Here is a 22,963-nt window from a genome sequence, read left to right as displayed (position 1 = left end):
TCCCCAGGGCAGCCGAGGTGGAGTGCGTGCAGTTGCGGAACGGATTTTGAGAGCGGTGGGGACGCGTTTTTAGAACGGACCGGAAAAAGGAAGTGTGTTACACCAGCCAGATGACCCACTCCCGCTGCTGCGGGCGCGGCGCGGGGTCCGTGTTGTTCCGGCTGCTCCCGGCGGGCCTAAGCCCTTGAGTCACCGGTGGCAGGTGAAGGCGACCGCAGGCTCCTGACCTGCTTGATCCGGCGGCGACCGGACTGGCTGATGACTTTGGCCGCTGCCCTTTCTCTGTTCTTGCTGACCTTGGCCCAGGGTCGGAGCCAATGGCGGCTTGGGCCACTGTCTATCTGAGCAGGACCGCTGCACCATGCTTGCGGGCTCTAGGCCCTGGAGCCCAGGCGGCTCTTCCGTGCGTCTCCGCAGGCTCTCAGCCCCATCCCCCGGGCTGTGGCCCCGCTCGGGGCCGGACGCTGCACCTCACCACCGCAGCCCGCGCTGGGCACAACAAGTGGTCCAAAGTCCGACATATCAAGGGTCCCAAGGACACTGAAAGGAGTCGCATCTTCTCCAAGCTTACTTTGAGCATCCGCCTAGCGGTTAAAGGTGAGAACCTGACCGTCACCCACGGCTGGCCCTACTGCCCTCTCCGTGCCGAAGGCCTCATTTGCCTAGTTTGTCCGGGAGCTGGGCCAGGGCCTATCCTATCCCCATCCTCGGCCCTTCATTTTCCTAAAGACAGAGTAAATTAAAAACTTTTCTAAAATATTTCTCCTCCATATTCCATACAAACACTGGATAAAGTATTCTAAACTAACCGAGAACAAAGTGGTGACTTGCCACTCTTCTGGGTAATGATGGAGTATAGGTCTGGAAATAATTAGATGAGATGACTTTACTCATTCTTTTCTATCTCAGAAGGAGGCCCCAACCCTGAGCTCAACAGCAACCTGGCCCACATCTTAGAGGTGTGTCGCAACAAGCACATGCCCAAGTCAACGATTGAGGCAGCGCTGAAAACGGAGGTGTGTCCTCGATTTGACATTCTTGTTATTGATCAGAGCCTTTACAGGATCCATGTCTGAAAGGCCACCAGCCGCTCCTTAAATTATCAGAGAGAAGGGTAGCACTGTAGTTGACACCTTCAATCCAGAGCCTTTTGGTGTCTCTCCTTGGCCATTGGTTATGGGAGCACAATCAGGAATAGGATGGATAGACAGTGTACAGAGTCATAGAACCTAGGACTGCTCAGCTGAGTTGTGAGGAGATGGGGTAGAAAGAGTGAGCACAGTGTGGGGAAAGTTCTGATGTTAGACGGAGGAAGGATTTGTTTTTCTGATATTTACGCAAAAGGAGAAAAGCCAGTAGAAAGAGGGAGAGTTCAGATGACAGTGAGAAAGCCCAGGTGAGAGGACCTCTTCCTCTGGACAAGTGGGAAGGATCTGAAGAAGTAATAATCATCTTAATAGCTAATAGCTGAGTGTTTACTGCAGGCCAGGCACTTTGATAAGAAAATGGAATGCATTATTTCACTGAGTCCTCAGAACAACCTTAAGTGGAGACTGAGACACAGAAAGGTTAGGTGACTTGACCAAGTCACACAGAATTGACAGAACTGAAAACAGATAGACTCCAGAACCTTGCTCTATCACAAATCTTGCCTTCATGTTGGCCTGGTGTAGATAAGGTGGTAGAGTCAGGGGATTTTTTTTCCCTACCTGGTGGTGGTTTATTTCCTTTGTGCAAGAGGAAGGGAGAAGTTATCAGTTGAGAGTTCCTGGGAAGGCATCAGGCAGGGTGCTTGAAGAAAGTGGCAAGGATTGGATGCATGGGCAAAGTGGCATGGGAGATCCAGATGAGATGGGTCATTATAGTTTTTGATCAATTGTTTGAAATTTGGAGGCCATGCTATTTTCAGTGGCTCTTGTGAAAAGGCACAGGTATGCAACTTTGTGTAGCGGTGCTCAGCAGCCCAGGGGTGGGAGCACAGGTGGATCTCATAAGGGATTGGGTGAAGGAGGTTGAGTTTTGGTTAGAGTTACAAGGGTGGGTAGGTGTGAAATTCTGCTGGGGAGAAGAGGAATCAAAGCTGGGACATGGCTACTTGATTGTTCAGGGACCAGAGAAACAGACCCCTTTCCAGGTAAGAGGTAGTACTTCTAATTACCTTAAATGTTGGTCCCATAGGCCTCCTCTTGGGCGGGGGGTGGGGGACACACACAAAAATAAACACTTGAGAGCTTAGGCTCAAGCCCAAAGAGCCCATTTATGGAGTCAACTGTACGGGTGGTGCCTGTGGTTCTGGGGAGGGAATTGAGAAACAGGAAAATGTGCTTGTTGTTTTTTTGCAGAAAACCAAGGACATTTATTTGTTGTATGAGGGTCGAGGCCCTGGTGGCTCTTGTCTGCTCATTGAGGCATTATCTAACAGTGGCCCCAAGTGCCATTCGGACATCAAACATATCCTGAACAAGAATGGGTAGGTGTGTGGGGAAAGTGAAGGAGCCTTTAGGTTCTAATTCTGTGCAAGGAAAGTACTGTCCTCTCTGGTACTGGTTCAGATTTTATACATTCTTCATCCTCAGCAGAATCTAAATGGGCTAATTTAGTCTCCCTTAATGTGTTCTGTACTAGGTAGGATCCAAAAGACTTGTTCCTAACTGTAGAAGGAGCTCGTTATCCCATCTCATCTATAGCCTTATAATGTCCACATCTTAAAATGTACCATCAGGAATGGAATCTAAATGGCATAGGAACTGATGAGCAAAGTCTTTGCATCCTCTAAACTTAAGACAGGGCAGAAAAGAGAGGGTGGGGATATATTTGGATTATTCCCTTGCCCAGTGGTGGCTGCATCTTCTTTAGGAAGAGAGCTGCTCCATGTCTGTATATGCTCCAGAGGCGAGGTGGGCGAGAGACATGCAGTGCTGTGTGGAAGCTGAGCGTCTAAAGGCATTTGTTCTGGCCCATTTTCTTTATCAGGGGAATGATGGCTGAAGGAGCTCGCCACTCCTTTGACAAAAAGGGGGTGATCGTGATTGGAGTGAAGGACAAAGAGAAGAAAGAAGTGAACCTAGAGCGTGCCCTGGAGCTGGCGATTGAAGCAGGAGCTGAGGATGTTAATGAAACTGAAGACGAAGAGGAACAAAATATTTTTAAAGTAAGTATGAAGCCTTAGTGTTTGGTGGACTTCCAAGAGGACCCTAGGAGATGCATTAAGGCATGCCTCGCTCAGTTTCTTCTTTCCTGCCCCTGGGGTACAGGTGAGATAAAAGACTTCACACATTGCACATTTATTATGTGAATACTGGGTAGGACTTACTCTACCCAGGACTGTGAGAAGGATTCAGAACAATTGAAAATGACATCTCTGCCAGTGAAGAGCTTAAGCCGAGAGATCTATTATAGTAGTTCCATTCAGGTTTTGTGACATTCTGTCTAGCTTTGTCCTGTTATCTCCTGGCTCCTCATCTCTTGACTTTGCTTTGTCCCTAGTTTATTTGTGATGCCTCTTCACTGCATCAAGTGAGGAAGAAGCTGGACTCCCTGGGCTTGTGTCCTGTGTCCTGTGCACAAGAATTCATCCCCAACACAAAGGTGCGGCTGACTGACCCGGACCTGGAACAGGCCGCCCACCTCATCCAGGCTCTTGGCAACCATGAGGACGTGATCCAGGTCTATGACAACATTGAGTAACCAGACTGTATGTGCCCTCCAGCTCCTTCCTAGGCAACTGGCAGCTTGTTCTGGAGCACAGGCTTCTACAGTGTCCTCTAGACTGAAGTAGGTCTGCAGCCTAGCAGGTTCAAAGGCATAAGATCTACAGCTTTGTGGGCACAGGAACCCCATACTTCTCTGGGGCCTCTTTGTCAGCTCCGCTGGTGTCTCAGAGCCATCCTGGATGAGTCTCCCCATTCCCTCCTGGATGCAGAGTGGGGCTAGTCATCTGGTCAGACTGTGATCTCAGGAAGTTGGCCCTTCTGGGGATGGTAGGTGCTGTGAGGGCCCAGATACTCTTAAGTAAGAGTGATGGATCTGTGTTGCTGCATTGTTGTGTATGGCTCTTGAGTTTTCCTGGGTTTGTGTCCAGCTGTTAGGACCCTCCTGACTACCTTTCAAGTCTATAAGCCTAGTTCCACTACTCCAATCCCAGGACTGTTGTTTATGTTTGTTTTGTTTTGTGGTGTGTTTTTTTTTTTTATTGACTATAGGAATGTAACTCTCTCCAGACACTCTATGTTCTAATGCTGGTCTAATGGCCTAAACCTGTCATTCATTCATGCAACTGATGTTTATCAAACACCTACTATGTACCAGGAACTATACTTATGAAGAGCACTAGCTGTTCAATTGGTACCCTGTGTTAGATCCTACTCTAAGACATAGGACCTCAGGGGGAGCTGTCCTAGGCCAGTGCAAGCTGCTGCACATGCATTCTTATTCTCTTTGTGTGCCAGGGAGCTGAAGGCTCTGGCTCAATAGGAAATCAAGTGCCAATGATAAGAGACTCCTGCTTTGCCCGGGCCCCTGTGGGCTCTGAGATTGTTAGAGTGGACCAGTCAGCAGATTAGGTTACTCTCAGAAAAGGCCATACCAAGCTGGTTTAGAAAGCTGCTTGGTCCCCAGAATGCCCAACCCTAGCTCCTCTTCATCCCTAATGCCAGATGGTGAGGTACTGGGAACAGGAGAGGAAATGAGAACAGAAGGCTGAATCAAAAGCCTGGCCAGGTGGGAAATAGGGCCCTTGGTGCTTTTTGCTTCTAATAGTCACTTCTGGGTTTAGAGAGGCCAGGAGTGTCAACCACCTGTTCTGGAGCCCATCAGCATGTCAGGCCTGGACTGGCTTTTTGATCCCTGCTATTCAGCTACTTATAATTGTTTAAGCCAGTCTGAGCTCAGAGCAATTTTCATGAAGAAGTCTCAGGTAAATGAGAATGGAAAAGAACTAAAACGAAATTAGTTATAGATGATAACTTCAGCTTCTAGGAAAAACAGATTACTAATTCTTTGATGACTTAAGCATCTGAAGAGTGAAGGCTTGGGAAAGGAAAACCAATGAAATAATCCATGATCATGCCAAAGTATATGCTCTTATACCTCCTTTCATTATCATCATACTACCTGGGATTCTTTAGTTTTTAAAAGATAACTTATCTAAATATCTGAATAGCACATCATTAAAATAGGGCAACTTAAAAGTTTAAGTGCTACTTCATAAATTATAATACATTTTATTTATTTGATATTCACAACAAACCTAGGAAATAGTTAGGCCAAGTATTTTATGTTCAAATGACCTCATACCAAGCAGGTAAGAAGAGGTCTAATACTACATCTTGTATTAATAGACCTTAGTTTACAAAATAGCTGTTTTGTAAATGTTGAGTATAAACTTGGAGGAATGTGATCATTTCTGAATTAAGGAAGAGAATTTGCTACTTATGTGGAATAGTGCTTTAATAGATAGGATTTGTTAATAGGGATTCTTTAACCTATTTTCTTACATCAAGGCATACTAGATGGCTCTGCACTGACCCCTGGTGGTGCCTTAGCCTTTCCTGCAGTTAATATGGAAAAGGCAGAAATGAAACCTTACTTGAACTTGTTCTGCCTCTAGATCTGGTGAAAAGACCCTTACCTATATAGGGTAGTTAAATAACTATTTAACTGAATAGTTAAAGATTGTATGGGTTATTCTGCCACTAGCTATTATTCCTCAAAGAATATGTCAGAGTAAATATTTACAATATAATGTTAAATGGAAAACAAAGATGCAAAACTATATTGTATGGCCCAAATTTAAAATATGTCTCAAACCATAAAAATGTCTTTTTTAAAAAGACTAAAAGGAATTGTACCAAAATGTCAAAACTGGTTATCTCTGGATGGTAATGTTATAACTGAGTTTTATTTTCTATAATCATGTATTACTTTCATCAGGGGAAACATTTAAAAAAAAGAAGAAAACTAGTCACAATATTGTCCAACTAGGAGGACAGCATGTGAGGGGATGGGAGTCAGGCATACCTTAAAGTCAAAAGAATGGGCTCTGGTCCTGGCCTGCCCTTGCCTTATCTTTGGTCACTGCCTTAGCAACATAAAATTATTTAGCACCTTAGAGCTGGCTTGGGTTCATTTTCAGACGTCCTTTCAGTGGGTTGGAGGTATCTGTGATAGGCTCTATCCATTGCTTTGACTCTTAAAAGAAGCGTTCATGTGATATGTAACTGCCCCCACCCTCTGCCAGAGGCCCTGGCTGAATGGAACAGGAACAGTGAAGGCTCTGCCTCCAGCCCACTATGACAATTCAGCCATGTGGTTGAGTTACTTTCTTTTCTGTCTCTGAAACATAGCATAGCAGTCAATAAAACATCAAACTCTGAGAGATCCCAACTTTAGACTTTTATTTGAATCCTTGGAGACTGCTCTGGAGACATTCTATAAAGAGAAATGAATCAGTAGTTTTGACAAAACAGTGTTATGAGAGATACCACACTGGTCTTGACAAATCACTTTCTCTATTCTGTCCAGACAGTGAATGGGATAGCAATTTTTTCTCTTTCCTTTTTTTCTCTTTCAGTTGTCACTGCCAGAAAGGTAACATTTACTGTTTTTTAAGAAGCCAACCCTTATTGTAATATATAACAATAGAAGTCCCATCTAATCCCATTGCCTGCAATATAACTACCATTTATCTATATTATTCTACTCATTGGAACTAATCTGGGGAACAAATTCTGTCAGTTGCTAGAAACCTTGGATGAGAACTTAACCTTTCTGCAGCTAGTTCTTCAACTGTAAAATGGGGATAATAGTACCTATTTCATAGAGTTGTTTTGAGAATTAAGTTAACATACATGGTGGAGCAAAAGTAGGTTTACAGTTGTGAGTATATGAAAAACAATTTATTCTTTCATTTATTTATTTTTAAATATATTTTTATTGATTTCAGAGAGGAAGGGAGAGGGAGATAGAGATAGAAACATCAATGATGAGAGAGAATCATCAATTAGCTGCCTCCTTCACGGCCCCTATTGGGGATTGAGCCCGCAACCTGAGCATGTGCCCTTGACTGGAATCAAACCCGGGACCCTCCAGTCTGCAGGCCAACGCTCTATCCACTGAGCCAAACCAGCTAGGGCTCTTTTATTATTTATTAATTGTATTATTTTTCCATATGAATAACTATAAATCTACTTCTGCCTCACCGTGTATGTTAAGGGAGAGTGGAGAAGAGTATTCGAAACAGAAAATAGCACATGGTTTAGAGGCAAGAGTCACACTTGAGGAACTGCCAGTGGTTCTGTGGTGAGAAGTAGAATATCAACGATGGGGTTGGTGGAGGTGGGAAATGGGAAAACCTGTGGCTAGAGAAGGAATGGCCTGGGTCCTAAAGGGCCTCTTTAGCTATATTCACATATTCAATTTAACCTACTGGCAATGGGAAACTAGTTTTTAAGCAGAACATGTCAGATCAGGTGTCTGTTTTAAAAAGATCACCCTTTAATGTGAGCACACTAAATAATCCAAGTAAGTGATTTTAGTGGTTTGAACTAGAGTGGTGCTGCTGGGGATGAGAGAGGAATAGACCGACTGGGGACATAGTCAAGATTAGGTAGCTTTGGGGGAAGGGAATAGAGAGGAAGAGCTCTCCAAGGTAGATAACTCAAAGGCATCCAACTTGGGGAACTGAAGATGGACAGAAGAAATGGGGAGGAAACTAGGGAGGAAAATAATGAATTTCATTTGGGCCTGGAGAACTTGAGGTGCCTGTGGGATACTCAAGGGGTGATGGCTCTGGAGCTCAGAAGAAAGTCCAGTGTGGTGACTGCAGCGTGGAAATGGTTGAAATGGCTGGTTAAGGGACAGACGATGGAAACAAAGCCCTCAAAGAAAGTAATTTCTAGAAAGGTATAAGTCAGAAGGTTCTTTTCAGCTAGAGACGTATTAAGTAGTTGTATGCTGTTCTCCACTACATAAGAGGCTCTATTCTAACTGCTGGTGATAGAGCAATGAGCAGAACAAAATCCCTGATCCTACATAGCTTATGTTCATCGTAGTTGGAGGAAAGACAGGTAAGTAAATACATAATTCGGGCACTATGAACAAAAATAACACAATATGAAGCTCCAGGATGATGGAGGGGAGAGAGGCTATTTTGGATGAGGTGGTTAGGAATTCGTTAAGAGTTGACATTTGAGCAGCGACCTGAATGAAAAGCAGGAATTAGCCATGGGACATCCTGGGGAAGAGTGTATCAGGCAGACCAAATGGCAAGGACCTGAGGTGAAAGGGCCTGAGCCTGGTAGGTTCAAACTCTGGTGAGAAGGCCATTGTGGCTAGAGGGCAATGATCAAGGGAGAGTGGTAGAGATGAGGTAGGAGGATGATGGGGGCCAACTCCTGTTGGACCTGGAAGGCCATGACAGAGTTTGTGGTTTTTTAAAATTAGTTAATTAATTTATTTTTGTTAATCCAAACCCGAGGATAGTTTTCCATTGATTTTTAGAGAGAGTGGAAGGGAGGGCAAAGACAGAGAGAGAAACATTGATGTGAGAGAGACACACCAATTGGTTGCCCCCCGAACATCCACTGACCAGGGCTAGGGATGGAGCCTGCACCGAGGTATGTGCCCTTGACCGGAATTGCATCCGGGACCCTTCAATCCATGGGTCAACGCTCTATCCACTGAGCAAAACCAGCTAGAGCAGCGTTTGGTTTTTATTGTGTGATAGAAAGCCATTGAGGGTTGACAGCAGGGGTGTGACATGACCTGACTTACATTTTATAACAATCTGGCTGCTATGTGGAGAATCATTTGTTGGGTGACCATAGAGGAAATAGGGGGACCAGTTAGGAGGCCAAGGCAGTGCTCCAAGAGAGAGGACGGTGGTTTGGACGGGGCTGGTAGTGGTAAGATGTGGTTGAGTCCAGATACAGTTTGAAGCAAGAACAGATACATTTTAAAATAAGAGCAGAAAGATTTGTTGAATGATTGAATATAGGGGTGTTAGAGAAAGAGTAAAATCAAGGAAGATTTTAAGAATTGGGTAACAGAGGAGTTACCTCCTGGGGGATTTGGTGGTATGGGGAAAAGAATCCAGAGTTCAGTGTAAAGCGTTAAACTGGAGATGTGTTTTAGAGTAGGATAAGTGCTTTGATGAAGAATGTACTAGGTGCTCTGGTATTCCAAGAGAAGCTGCTGAATAGACCCTTGGATACAGACCATGAAATGGGAGCTAGATTTCTACTGGCATAAATGTGTCTTTTAAAAAACATTTATCTCAGGTGAATAAAATAAAGGGTCAGATCTGAGCCTCAAACTGGCAGATTAGGACCTCCAGCATAAGCCTATTTCACTCTCAACAGAGTGATATCCCCAAAGGGGTGACAGAGTTTGGGTTTTATTCTGGGTGAAAAGAGATTCTTAACGGGTGAAAAAAATCTTAGATAATACAATGGTGTGTGGCCTTCAAAGCTCAACCCTACCTAACAAAACCTTATTCCTTAATATTTAATTTCTCTCGTCAGGAAGAATTTAATTAACTTGGAGGGTGATAATAATAATAATTTTTTAAAAATGGTTGAAAAACACTGGCCTAGTGCAAAAACATAGCCTTTGGGGATCAGATAGTCCTGTTATGAATCTAAACTCTACCATCTGTACATGGTACTTAAGTTCTCTGAGTTTTATTTTCATCATTTAAATGCGAATAGTATTATTGACCTCAGAATGGTTAGGGCCCAGCCGGTGTGGTTCAGTGGTTGAGCGCTGACCTATGAACCAGGAGGTCACAGTTCAGTTCTCAATTCCCGGTCAGGGCACATGCCTGGGTTGCAGGCTCAGTCCCCAGTGTGGAGCATGCAGGAGGCAGCCAATCAATGATTCTCTCCCATCATTGATGTTTCTATCTCTCTCTCTCCCTCTCCCTTCCTCTCTGAAATAAAAAAATTAAAAATTAAAAAACAATTATTAGGAAGATGAAATGAGAGGACATTCCTGGCCTATAGTAAATGACTGATAATATTAATTTTCTTTTCCCTATACTCGAGCTCCCCTTCCCAGAAAAAAAAAAAGGTTATTATGGTTAAGGAACTACAATAAACTGGATAGGGATCTAATCAACAGGGAAAATGATAGACTTAAAGCTTGTTCAAGAAAAAAAATAAACTTAACAGGACAAAAGGCCAGATAAATATTTGGGTGGAGGTATAAATAAAGAGGAGTGTAAGGTAATTCTTAAAGCCACCACTAAAGGTTCTTCGTTAACAGCTGGAAGTCACATCTGAGGAAGAGAGCTCTGGCATCTCATTTACATGACACTTAACAGGGGCCAGAGGAAGGGAGCCCTAGGCAACCGTGGTGAACATCTGGGTGTACAAAATGTGGAACAATGGGGGGCTGGGGAAATTAATTATGGTCAATCTCTATTTTGAAATATGCAGCCCGTACAAGTGTTTTGGAACAATATTCAGTGGCACGGGGAAAACACTTATAATGTAAGCACACCACAAAACAACCTGAAGCCATTTTTGTCAAATGTTGTATATTTAGGTGGGAAAGATACAATGATCTCTGAGGTGGGATTTCTTTTTCCAATATTAATACAAAGAGCTTGTATTGCTTTTATAACCAGAAAAGTTTGTATCCCTTCTACCACTCCTCCCTCCCCCTCCCCTCCCAAGAACCATTTGGCTTTGCCACTTACTGGTCTCAGCCCTGGCCAGCTGCGGAGCTCCCAGATTTCCTAGGACCCGCATTCTAGCACTACCCCATTCCTCGGAGGGTGCAGCCCCGGAGGTCTGAGAGCCAAGAGAAGGCAGGCAGTGTGAGGCCGCCCCTGCCTCCAGGCAAGCGTAGTGTCTGCACTGGAGGACTTGTCAGGGGATCGCGTGGAAGAAGTGGCCACACGCCGGGAAGAGCTTAGAGCCAGAACCCTCCCCGCTTATTACGCACCCGGTGTGGGCACAAGGAGAAGGGGCTGGGCACGAGGCTCCGGAACGCTGAGCGAGGAAGGCGGAAGGCCTGGGGACGCATCCAGCAGCTTTCCCAAACTCCAGCCCGAAAGTAGCCGACAGGGAACCGCGCCAGCCCGCGCGCCCGGGAGCCTCGGGCGACTGACGCGAGGAGGGGATGTGGGCGGAGCCTCACGCACGAGCTGTGATTGGAGCAAACGACACCTCCCGGAGAGAGAGGGAGGGCGAGCCAGCGAGGGATGCGCAGAGGCGGGTGATCAGAGCCGTCTACGTGATTGGCTAGCAGCGGAGTGAACCGGGTGCTGTTTAGATGATTGGCAGGCGGTAGATAGCCCTCGGAAACCTCCTTGGCTTCGCCCATTGGCATCCTGCGAGAGTAGGCGGGATCGGTTCTTCGTGTGGTGCTGATGATTAGCTGGCGGCTGAGAGGGTGTTGGGAAGGGAGAGGTGGGGGGGGCGGTGGCCGCGGGGGTGGGGGCAGTGACTTCATCCTTGTTATTGGCTGTTGAAGTGAGTGGGGGTGGTACGAAGGTCCCGCGACTGCCTGGGATTGGCGAGCGCTGGGGTGAGTGACAGGCAAGGGGGCGAGCTGCGCGACCAGCGGTTTGTTTTTCGGAGCGTTCCTGAGGTGGAGAACGGTGGCCGGACGGGACGACTGCTGGACTGAGGGGCTAGCAGGCGGCCGGGCCGAGCGGCGCAGCCGAGGCCGGGCTGGGCCGAGCCTAGGAGCGCCGGGGATGTAGCGAGCCACCCTGCCCATGCCACAGCGCCCGGCCGCGGGCGGAGCCGGAGCCGGAGCCTGGGGAGGCGGCGGGGGCCCCGAGCGCAGCCCGCGCCCCCCGCCCGGAGCCAGGCCCGCTGCCGTCCCCGCCGCCCGGGCCCCCGGCATGCAGCTCCGGCTGCGGAGGTGACACTCGGGCCCGACCAGCCGCCGCCGCCATCGCCACCATGGGTGAGTACCGCCACCGCCCCGGCCTGTGCCCGCGCTACTTCGCGTCGCTCCGCCCCAGGATGAGTGAGGGGAGGAGGACCCTGGGCCGCCGCCTGACAGGCATGGACAGCCCGCCTGGCCGGGGCTGCGAACCGCCGGAGCCCGCCCGCCCGGCTTGCGGCTCCGCGGCCGGGGCGGGGGTTCTAGCCCTCCCGGACGGTTCGGGCGGCCCCGGCTGGCGGAACATACTCCGCAGCCTCCTTCCGGGCTGCGCGGCGGGCGCATCCCGAGGAAGCAGCGGCGGGATGGGGGCCCGTGCTCGGCGGGGCAGCCCGCTCGGGCCCGGGCGAGCCGGACCGCGAGCCCGAGGGCGGGGGAGCGAGAGCGCAGTGTGGGGCCCGGGCTGGAGGCTGGTGCAGGCCCAGCTGCTGTTGTGTCTTTTCCTTGATTTGCTTTTTTTTCCTGCCTGTGTCATTTCCTTCCCTTTGCTCGCACTGGCCGGTCTGTGAGAGTTCCCGGGGATTGCTCTCGAGCCCTGTGCTCGCCCCAGCGCGGGGGGGAGGGCGTATGGGGAGATAGGCTGGGAGGTGATTACAACGGCAATCACTGTTATCAACAGCGCGGCGGAGAAATGCTAGCTGCACGCAGATTGCTGGAGGCTGGGAATTGGTCGGGGGCTGCCAGTTATAATTCACGTCCTACTTTTTGAAAGATCCGGTTGCAGTGTTTTGCATCATTGTTTTTATCTTACAGTATCCCTGGAATTACATAACTTTTGAGAGAAGCATTAGCTGCACAAAAAGAAGCTATGAAATTATTTCCTTTTTATCAATATTTGCCATTTCTGTTGTGAAGATGTAATCAAAGAAGAGCTTTTAATGCCTTCCACACACAGCATTTGAACCGAATTATATTTCATGTCCTTTTGGGTAACTTAGCAAAGAACTATTGGACTAGATCAAGAAGCAAATAATATTTTAGATGTACTTGCTTGTCTTGTTGGACCAGTTATTGTAATACTGTTGTGTGCAATCACAAGTTTTTGAAAGTTTTGGTATGGTCCTAAATAACCAAGGGGTAAACTTCAGTGAAAGAATCTTTTGCAGAACCATTCATTGCATCTGTGAAGTGCCCCATGTGAAGAGGGAACGTTAATGTTTGCTTTGCCCTATAGCAAGGTCAAGTCATTTTCGTAGGTTAAGTGTATGCTGTGTCACATTGGGCAGATACTCTTTTGTGGCCTCTCTGTACACGCTGACTTTGAATCAATTGCCTTGTTCTATTCCAGGCTGCCCCTCATACTGTAAGGAATGGGTTTGCTCACTTGGGGGCTTACTGTTTCCTTCCCATGCTTTACTTCAGAAGAGCTTGCTCTTCTGGGGAAAGTCTCCTGTGACAATAAGCAGAAAAGGAATCCAGTAAGACCTGGTATTTAAATACATAATTCAACAAGTATTTATTGAACATTTACTGTAAATGGAGCACATAATTCTTCTTGCCCTCCTTAGGCTTCAGATATTTAACTTGTGTTCTGGGTCTTGATGATTGCATTAAGTCTTTGAATTGATTTGTGAACCTATATTTGTGATAGTCTTCTAATAGGTCTTTGGAGGCAGTCTTAAGTCCCAAAGGGGAGTGTGAAGTACTTGAGGGTGTGCAGACCTACTCCCCACTTTCTTAACTGCTAAACTAGTTAGAGTACCCAGATAGGTTGGCTTCTTTTCATTGTCTGACATAAAAATAGATGACAGCTTTGGCTGGTGTGCTCAATGGTTAGGACATCAGCCCGCACATCAAAAGGTCTCAATTCAATTCCCAGTCCAAGGCATGTACCTGGGTTGCAGGTTTGACCCCAGGCCCCATAAGGGTGCATACGGGAGGCAACCAATAGAGGTGTCTCTCACTCTTTCCCCCTCCCTCCCTTCCACTCTCTCTAAAAATCAATGAGAAAAATATCCTCAGGTGAAGATTAACAATAACAAAATAGTTGTCAGCCTGTTTTCACATTTCAAACGATTTTCAAAAGTTTATTTTAAGTGTGTGGATCTATAGAAGGGCTAGTGATGGGGAGGAAAGGAACTATATAGATGGAGTCTAGAGGCACCCCCTCTCCCTCCAGCCCCCCCCCCCCCCCAAAAAAAGGAGGAAGGTGAAGGGATTGAGAAGTATGGATTGGTAGTTACAAAATAGTCATGGGGATGTAAAGTACAGCATAGGAAACATAGTCAGTACTATTGTAATAACTATGTATGGTGCCAGGCGGGGAATATTGGAGGGAACACTTTGTAAAGTATGTGATTATCTAACCCTTATGCTGTACACCTGAAGCAAAATAATGTTGAATGTTAACTGTAATTGAAAAAAATTTTTTTAACTTTAAAAAGAAAAAAGGACCAGATCTCAGTGTCTTCTCATTTGTCCCAGTATCAGTTTTACATGAAGAAACCAAAACAGTGAGGAGGGAATTAACTTGCCTGGTGGCTACAGTATAATATTAGGCAAGGTGGTTTAAGAACCACTGCCTGGCTTTCTTCAGCCTTGTACCATTCTCTTTCCTTTTTATAGATGACCTTGACTTGCAGAGCTAATACTGAATTCTCCCAGAACCTGGCTCTTTAATTTGCTTTGTATAGGACTCAGTAAGGATACATACACACTCACACATACACTGCCTCTCTTTTAAATACTAGTTTCCATTTTGGTAATATTAATGCTGAAAATTCAAATTCCCAGACTTCTTGGTTTGCTTTAGTTGCTATAGTTCTAAATAAACTCAAGGGTTGATATGAGACAAACATAGACTTATTAATATTTTCATTACACTCATTAAACTCGAGCCCAGTGAGGAAAGGACTAAAGCTAATTTGAGTCCCTGCAGGTTCTTTGGCCAACAGTCATATTTTCCTGAGCTGTTCTAAACCCAGACCCAAGTCTGTTTGACAACTTCGGTTGCTAATAAAAATGCCAGATTTTATATTGGCTGTTAGCCCCAGTAAATTTCTAGTGGAAACTATACTTATCCCTGTAAATAATAGGAAATATTCTTTTTTTTGGCTTTGATACTATGTAGTTATTTTAAAAAATTGGGATTGACTTGTCATATTCTCTTGGTCATGCTAGAATTCTCTCCTAGTTTTAGTAATTTAATGGCAAATTTTGTTAATAATGCCTGAGATTAATTCAGGCATTATTTTGGACTTTTAAATAAATGCAATCTGAAACTTAGTGGGAAGTATTACTGAAAAATATGTAACAACTTGGAAATGTTACAGGAAACTAATGAACTGAGTCTAGGATTAGGATGATGTGGTTCTGGTTTGGTAACTTGGTTTGAAGTCAGAATCAATATGATTTATAGACAACTTGGAAACTCCCAGTTAGACCAGTCTCAATTCAGTTTGGCTAGAATCTCACCACCTGTGCAGACTCCGAATAGTTAGCAACTGTTTTCTTTGAAATTGGGATCGAGATATAAGAAACCAATATGGCAGTGTTACAACTAATTTTCTGATATTTTATTTTTTAAAATATATTTTTATTGATTTCAGAGAGGAAGGGAGAGGGAGAGAGAGAGAGAGAAATATCAGTGATGAGGGAGAATCAGTAATTGGCTGCCTCCTGCACGCTCCCTACTGGGAACTGAACCCACAACCTGGGCTTGTGCCCTTGACCGAAATTAAACCCGGGACTTTAGTCCGCAGGTCGACGCTCTACCCACTGAGCCAAACCGGCTAGGGCTAGATTTCAGATATTTAAAAAAAAACGACAGCTGGATTTTAAAACAGAATTTTAGCCATTTGTAAAAAGTAAATATCTGTCCAAGTGAATAACACTTAGAAAATAAAAGGATAAGAAACAATTTTCTTGGTTGTATATAAGCTATCCATTTATTCTTTGCCCATTTATTGTCATTTATATGTCAGATGAAGAGTTAGGCCCTGTACCTGAATTCATCATGTCCTTAAGAAGTTATGTTAGGCACAGTAAATCAGAAACATATAAACAAGTGTAATGAGGTGTTGTAGGTTGTACTTTGTCAAACTGTAAAGGTACACAGGAAGGGGAAAGTTCAATACTGTAGTTTTGGGATTGACATACATAATCCTATAGTCAGACCTTTAGGTTAATTTCATTAAACATTAAAATAAAATGTAGTTGTGAAGTATTGATTCTTATGAGGAAGCAATGGCTTACTTTGTAATATATATCTTTACATTTTGAACCACCATCTAATACGAAGGGCTCTTATATTCCAGAAACAGAAAAATAAATACCAGAATTTGACTTTGAGATCTAGCAAAAGTTCAACCACATCCTTGAAGGAAAAAAGTTCGTAGTGAATTGAGGATTGGACTGTTTTTGCTTATACTTAACTATAAAATGATGTTTGCCTAGGTATGGACAGGGTGGAGGCAGTGGGAATATGTGAAATATGTAGAATAAGATAATAAAATCTGACTCAGAGAGTGTCTGAAGTTCAGGATCTCCTGGGTGAGCATTGTGATCAGATGATCTGGCACAGTAGGGTAGAGCGTTGACAAGATGAAGAAATAACATCATTAGTTAAATGAAGAAAAATATTTAAGTATTACTTTGGAGATTTGTATATATGGAAAAGAGTGTGTCTGACATAGTAAACAGACATAAAGGACAACAATGTTTACCAAAGGACATGGTTCTTCTAGAAACTTTTCTGGGTTTTTAGCCAAGAGAATTCATAAATGGGAGTGCCTTAAGACCCAACTTTTAGGTAGGGAAGCAGTAGCTGGGTCTGGAAGTCACTTCCTGATGAAGCTAAAATAGAGGAGTGTGTTGCCTGGTAGCCCCCATATCATACATAGGTCAGGGTATCTGGAGAAGTATATGCTGGCGGCTAATTGTGTATAGCTGTCTGCTTGAGACTGCCTAAGAGTTTCCACTGTTTAAGCCTTGTTTCATAAATTCCTTCTTTTTTATTTTCTATGAATACTCTTCCCCTCTAGATTCTTAACCTCTTAATCTCTAGAATCAACTTCTCTGCGGCTTCCTGGTAGCTTTTAAGTGTGTCAGATCATCCCATCCTCAGGAAATCTTTTCAAGGTTATAGCACACTATTACCTGCCTCAACTTGTTCACGTGTTAAGTTCACAAATGAATTAATTGTTGACTTCCACTACTTCCAATTTTCTTTTAATCTCCAGCTTCTTTATTCCCTTTAAAATTTGTTTCTGCCTCTACTACTCTATTGGAACTGCCTAGTTTATATCTGCCACTGCCCTTCTTTGCTCTTGGCTTCTGTGGTGTCACTGTTTGTTTTTTCCAATCTTGTTAAAGGGTTTTTTGCTAGCATACCTTCTTCCTCCTCTATAAGGATTACAATGCACTGAGGATCAGTCTCCTTTCTTCCCTTCTACCTCTCACTTGCTTTTATGTCCTTTCTCCACCTCAGTTCCTTTTTTAAAACTCTCCTTCACAACTGGAACAGCTTGCTTTTCTGAACAAATCTTTATTCTGTTAATAATTATGTAAAAACCTATACAACCTCTTGCTACTCACACTGTAAAAAAATTTTTTTACACATGTGTTTATGTACCATAGTTTGTATACTGTCTGATTCAAGCTCTGTTTGTATAACCTCGTGTTTGTGTGTTGTTTATTCTTTTATCCCTAGAGTTTGAATCCCTTGAAGTATCTTTCAAAATTAATGTATACTACATTACACATTAACCATTATACTCAGTAAATGGTTATTATTAATAAAAATTCAGGAATAAAATTAAGTATTAGGGTAGATTAAGTGGCCATAGGTTTTTCCCATTGACCTTTTTCCATTGATGATAATACTAGCCAACATTTTTTATAGCATTACTAAGTGTTAGGTAACGTGAGGGATAATTTTTAAGTTTGTCTTCTTTTAACTCTCACAGCAGCTCTGTGAAATGATACTTTATGTTCTCCATTTTACAGATGAGGAAATTGAGGTTTCAGGTGAATAAGTGATTTGTTCAAGGCCTGCTTAAACCCAGGTCTTTCTGACTCCAAAGTTCATTGACTGCTGTACTCTAAGAAAGCTATTTGTTTTCAAAAGTTTTGTTTGTTTTTATTTTTTAAGGAATTCCATACTGGAGTGATAATTCAGTTAAAATCTCACTCCAGGAAGAAATGCCTAAAAGTGCCACTTGATTTACTTCCTGTCTTTATCGATGCCCTCTGTTTGAAGTATCATTTTAAAAACCTGTCTGCCTCTAGCAATATATTTGACTTTTGACACAAAATCAGATTCTTCCTGGCCAGAGTGGCTCAGTGGTTGAGCATTGACCTATGAACCAGGATGTCATGGTTCGATTCCCAGTGGGGGCACATGCCCAGGTTGCGATTTCAATCCCCATTGTGGGGCATGAGGAGGCAGCCGATCAAAAATTCTCTCTCATCATTGATGTTTCTATCTCTCTCTCTCTCTCTCTCTCCCTCTCCCTCTCCCTTCCTCTCTGAAATCAATAAAAATATATATTTAAGCCCTAACCGGTTTGGTTCAGTGGATAGAGCGTCGGCCTGCGGACGGAAAGGTCCCAGGTTCGATTCCGGTCAGGGGCATGTACCTTGGTTGCAGGCACATCCCCAGTAGGAGGTGTGCAGGAGGGCTGATCCATGTTTCTCTCTCATAGATGTTTCTAACTCTCTATCCCTCTCCCTTCCCCTCTGTAAAATATCAATGAAATATATATATATACACACATATATATATGTATATGTATATTTAAAAATAATCAGATTCTATAACCCTGTTTCACTTGTGTCAGTTGTCCTGGATTTCAAGAGATAGTGCCATACCATTCCTCTAGAGCAGCGGTTCTCAACCTGTGGGTCGCCAACCTGTGGGTCGAGACCCCTTTGGGGGTCAAATGACCCTTTCACAGGGGTCGCCTAAGACCATCGGAAAACACATATATAATTACATATTGTTTTTGTGATTAATCACTATGCTTTAATAATGTTCAATTTATAACAATGAAAATATATCCTGCATATCAGATATTTACATTACGATTCATAACAATAGCAACATTACAGTTATGAAGTAGCAACGAAAATAATTTTATGGTTGGGGATCACCACAACATGAGCAGCTGTATTAAAGGGTCGTGGCATTAGGAAGGTTGAGAACCACTGCTCTGGAGTCTAGTGTATTCTCAACACTGGAACTACCAAGCAAGTTTATCCATTAAGTAATGCCAGGAATTGGTTAGCTTCCTGGAAACAGAATTTGTCAACTTGATAAACCAGCTCTTATAATAGCATCATCTTATACAGAATTAAAAATGATTTACAAAGTCTATTTGTCATGGATTTAACTTAAAAAGCATGTGTGTGTATTTACGTCCATTTTGTTTCAATATCTGAGTTGAGACAACTGAAATTCTCAATTCTAAGTGTGGTTACCTTGATACGGAAAACTCCATGCATTCTGCTGCTAGAAATATTGTTGGATGCCCCTATGAAAACACCTACCTAGTCGTAATCCTCCTTATATTGATCACAATTTACTGTTACAGTTGGCCCAATTTTATACATAGATCTTTAATAATATATAAGCCAATTTAATGTATAAGCCTATATATATGCCAAACTTCCTAGCCTAGATGTTATTCTCTAGTTTTTAAATCTTGATTGGGAGGTTAAAATGCAAAATAAACAAATACCCAAGCAGTTCCCTTGTTTGAAGGAGCCTGTAGAAAGTTGTTAGAAAATGAGATAATTGATGGGATATATATGTTTTAATTTTGACAAATGTCTTTCTGTAAATACCAACTTCCTCAGTCTTTATCCCATTTATCTCATTCTTTTGGTACAATTGTATCACTCTCATGCATATTTTTGTAAATATGTATATTTTGAAGTGGAATTAGATGGGAAGCTACTTGTGGTTTTCCTGCAAGTTTTTTTTATTTTTATTTTTATTTTTATTTTTATTTTTATTTATTGATTTTATTTTATTAATATATTTTATTGATTTTTTACAGAGAGGAAGGGAGAGGGATAGAGAGTCAGAAACATCGATGAGAGAGAAACATCAATCAGCTGTCTCCTGCACATCTCCTACTGGGGATGTGCCTGCAACCCAGGTACATGCCCCTGACCGGAATCGAACCCGGGACCTTTCAGTCCACAGGCCGACGCTCTATCCACCGAGCCAAACCGGTTTCGGCATTATTTATTGATTTTAGAGGGAGAAAGGAAGAAGCTGGGGAGAGAGAGAGAGAAATATCAATTTTTTTTGTTGTTCCGTTTATTTATGCATTCGTTGATTGATTCTTGTATGTGCTCTGACCTGGATCAAACCCTCGAATTTAGCGTATTGGGACGACACTAACCAACTGAGCTACCCAGCCAAGGCCTCAAATCTAATTGTACTGTTCTGAACACACAAAAACTTCTTCAAGGGCACCCTTCTTTTCTGAGGTCATGTAGGACACCTGAGCAGATTTGGTCTAGGAAGAGGGGAGGGCCATAGAGTGTAGTTTTACTTCCAATACTTCATGCTGTTCTTTCCTTTCCATAGGGTATTAGAATATTTCCAAGGGACAGTGATAAAGGGCAGAAGATAGACACTGTATTTGGGTGTTCTTGATTCTTTTAAGGTGTGCCCCAAATCCCCAGGTGACTCACTTGTCACCAAAGCAAGTATAACAACTCCATCCCTCATGTTCCTTTTCAGATCAACAGATTTATTTATTTTCAACTCTCAAATGCTATTGAAGTGGTCAAGGAGAATTTGGAAAACATGGAATTGGGCTGGTTTGGATTCTGGATTTGGGCCAGTTGTCTTCAGTACATGAGAACTCTAGTACTTTATGCTATTTCAAGAAAAGGGGTTTAAAAGTAATGCCAGTAAAAAAGAGACAATGTATGGCTTAGTCAGTTAGGGAAGAAAAACAATACAACTGCCTTTTGACTTCCCATGGGAAGCAGAAGGCCTATAAACTTATGACGGGTTGGGAGGAGGGTATTCAAAGGCTAGGCTTGTAAGACAACTTCTGTTCAGAACTACTACCTGAGATCCTTGTTTGGTACCTTTTAAAATGTGCTCTCCTACATATGATACTTGAAGAATAAGCCTGTGACTAACTCCCTTCCATAATCAGCTCTCCATGACTTCATCTTTTCAGTTAGTACCCTACTACACTGTGCCGTGTTGTTCTTCAGTTCTCCAACTTTTCATGTTTTTCCTGGTTGAGTTTCTGTGACATTGGAAGAATTGCTCTGTTTGAGCACCTCCTTTGTCCCCAGTGAATTGGTAAATGCTGCTGCCTGTGATCTGATTAGAGAACTGTTAAAAATCCATTAAAATTCAAACTGCCATAGTCTGACCTCAGTTACTTTTCAGAGAGATTTCAGAGAGAAATGTATATAATTATAGTAATAGAGCCTGTCGTTTTACCTGGGAAGAACTCCCTGAGTATTAGTCATATAATTTGTGAAAGTACTTTGCTGGTCTGTACTAAAGTATCTTAACCCATGTGCTCTTTTTCATTGTAGATGAACAGGAGGCATTGAACTCGATCATGAAGGATCTGGTGGCCCTCCAGATGAGCCGACGTCCCCGGGTGCCTGCATATGAGACCATGAAGAACAAAGACACGGGTCACCCAAATAGGCAGGTATGTGTGGCCCTGGCAAACTTAACGAAATTTGTTGGGGAGGAGTTTTCAAATAGGAAATATTTGAGAAGCCAAGAATAAATACTTTAAAGTAACACTTAAAAGATTGTGAAAAGAAACTTGGCTCAGTGGTTGAGCATCAACCTTTGAAACCAGGAGGTCATGGTTCGATTCCCAGTCAGGGCCCATACCCGGGTTGTGGGCTCGATCCCTAGTAGGGTTGTGCATGAAGCATCCCATCAATAATTCTCTCTCATCATTGATGCTCCTATCTCTCTTTCCCTTTCCCTTCCTCTGAAATCAAAAGTATATTAAAAAACAAAAAAGATTGTGAAAAGAATCATGATCTGGAATCCAAAGCCTTGTGCATCTAACCTTGTGTATAGTGTTTCATTTACAGAGAATGAGAATAATTCCTTCATTTATTATGGGGACAGTATTTATATAACTTTTCTGGTTATTTGGCCAGTATTTTATCCAGATTTATGATCCCTAACTCAGAAGACAACTTTACAGTATATACTCAGGAAAATTTAATTAATTTTAGTATTAGCTTATATAAAATATAATTACGAAGGGAAATTTATTTAATAAAATGTCATATAATATATTCTAAAGGTAATAATGAGTGAGTGATTTTATTGTTGTTTACAGTTGTTTTCCTTTATTAACTCAGATAGTTGAGAATGCCTATTTTATTGAGAGTTGTGTGGTTCTTTTGGAAAACAGTTTTTATTTTTGTTAACATTTAAACTTACGTGCTGAGAACCTTCTCTGTGCAGTGTCATTTACCTCCCTGTTTCCTGGGTACTTTGGCCTGCAGAAAGGAATGAATGATGGGGAGCTTTCTTCCCTAGTGGGTATCTAGCACTATATTAGATGGTGGTGTTGGGTGTGTTTGATGAAAACTTGTCCATGACATCCTCCCTTGTGGATCTCTTCATTATCAGCTAACCTCTCTTCTCATTTGCACCTTGTCTACCAGTTCTTCAGAAGTACCCTTGGCTTCTAGAGAAAGTATGACACCCTTGAAGTTTTTCTGTCCAAGTTCTGCTAAATATGGCCTCCTAGAGTATTTCATGCCTTTAGTAAAACTGGGGGCCCTGAGTACCTTTTGTTTCATTTTAATAGAAGGATTAGTTTAGAAAGTTGTTTTTATTTTTGTGGTTACCTTACGGAACTAAGGGAACAACAGAATAGGGCCCATTCTTGTACTATTTTCATACGTTATTCTGTCTAATTGTGAGGGTTCTCCCTTGCTATAATTCATTTCTATTCAAAGCTGCTTTCGGAAGGAGCATTTTACCAGAAGTGAGTCCCCTCCCCCAGGCTTGAGCCTAATGACCTCACTTTCCTTCCTGTCTTCCTATGTTGAGTGTGCTTGCTAACCCTGCTCTAGTCAGCTGATCTTTCTCCAGACTGGACTA

General features: G+C 43.2%; 2 protein-coding genes across 6 annotated transcripts in view; both read left to right on the top strand.

Annotated features, from left to right (window-relative positions):
• The first annotated feature begins 122 nt into the window (after positions 1 to 122).
• On the top strand, positions 123 to 21,536 carry LOC118671611 (translational activator of cytochrome c oxidase 1). Of its 2 annotated transcripts, XR_004972780.1 has the most exons (6): positions 123 to 597; positions 910 to 1,016; positions 2,343 to 2,470; positions 2,974 to 3,151; positions 3,487 to 3,774; positions 21,415 to 21,536. XR_004972780.1 is itself a non-coding variant. In XM_036340049.1 (5 exons), exons 1-5 carry the CDS (start codon positions 318 to 320, stop codon positions 3,685 to 3,687), a joined length of 894 nt encoding a protein of 297 aa, XP_036195942.1. In that variant the 5' UTR covers positions 123 to 317; the 3' UTR covers positions 3,688 to 6,384. The 2 variants fall into 2 exon arrangements, 1 of the variants encoding a protein (XP_036195942.1); XM_036340049.1 differs by lacking the exon at positions 21,415 to 21,536 and having other exon boundaries at positions 3,487 to 6,384.
• MAP3K3 (mitogen-activated protein kinase kinase kinase 3) overlaps positions 11,535 to 22,963 on the top strand; it is a 59,795-nt gene continuing 48,366 nt past the window's right edge. For 2 of the 4 annotated variants that reach the window (XM_036340021.1, XM_036340020.1), the window contains exons 1-2: positions 11,535 to 11,919; positions 21,415 to 21,536. In XM_036340021.1, the coding sequence (XP_036195914.1) occupies positions 11,916 to 11,919; positions 21,415 to 21,536 (126 nt within the window). In that variant the 5' untranslated portion in view covers positions 11,535 to 11,915. Of the gene's footprint in view, positions 11,920 to 21,414; positions 21,537 to 22,963 lie in introns of those variants that run through there. The other 2 variants (XM_036340022.1, XM_036340025.1) reach the window with 2 other exon arrangements.

The sequence above is a fragment of the Myotis myotis genome, unplaced genomic scaffold (genome assembly GCF_014108235.1).
Source record: "Myotis myotis isolate mMyoMyo1 unplaced genomic scaffold, mMyoMyo1.p scaffold_m19_p_17, whole genome shotgun sequence".
NCBI lineage: Eukaryota > Metazoa > Chordata > Mammalia > Chiroptera > Vespertilionidae > Myotis > Myotis myotis.
The sequence above is the reverse complement of the archived record's forward strand: the minus strand, read 5'-3'. Positions and strand labels throughout refer to the sequence as shown.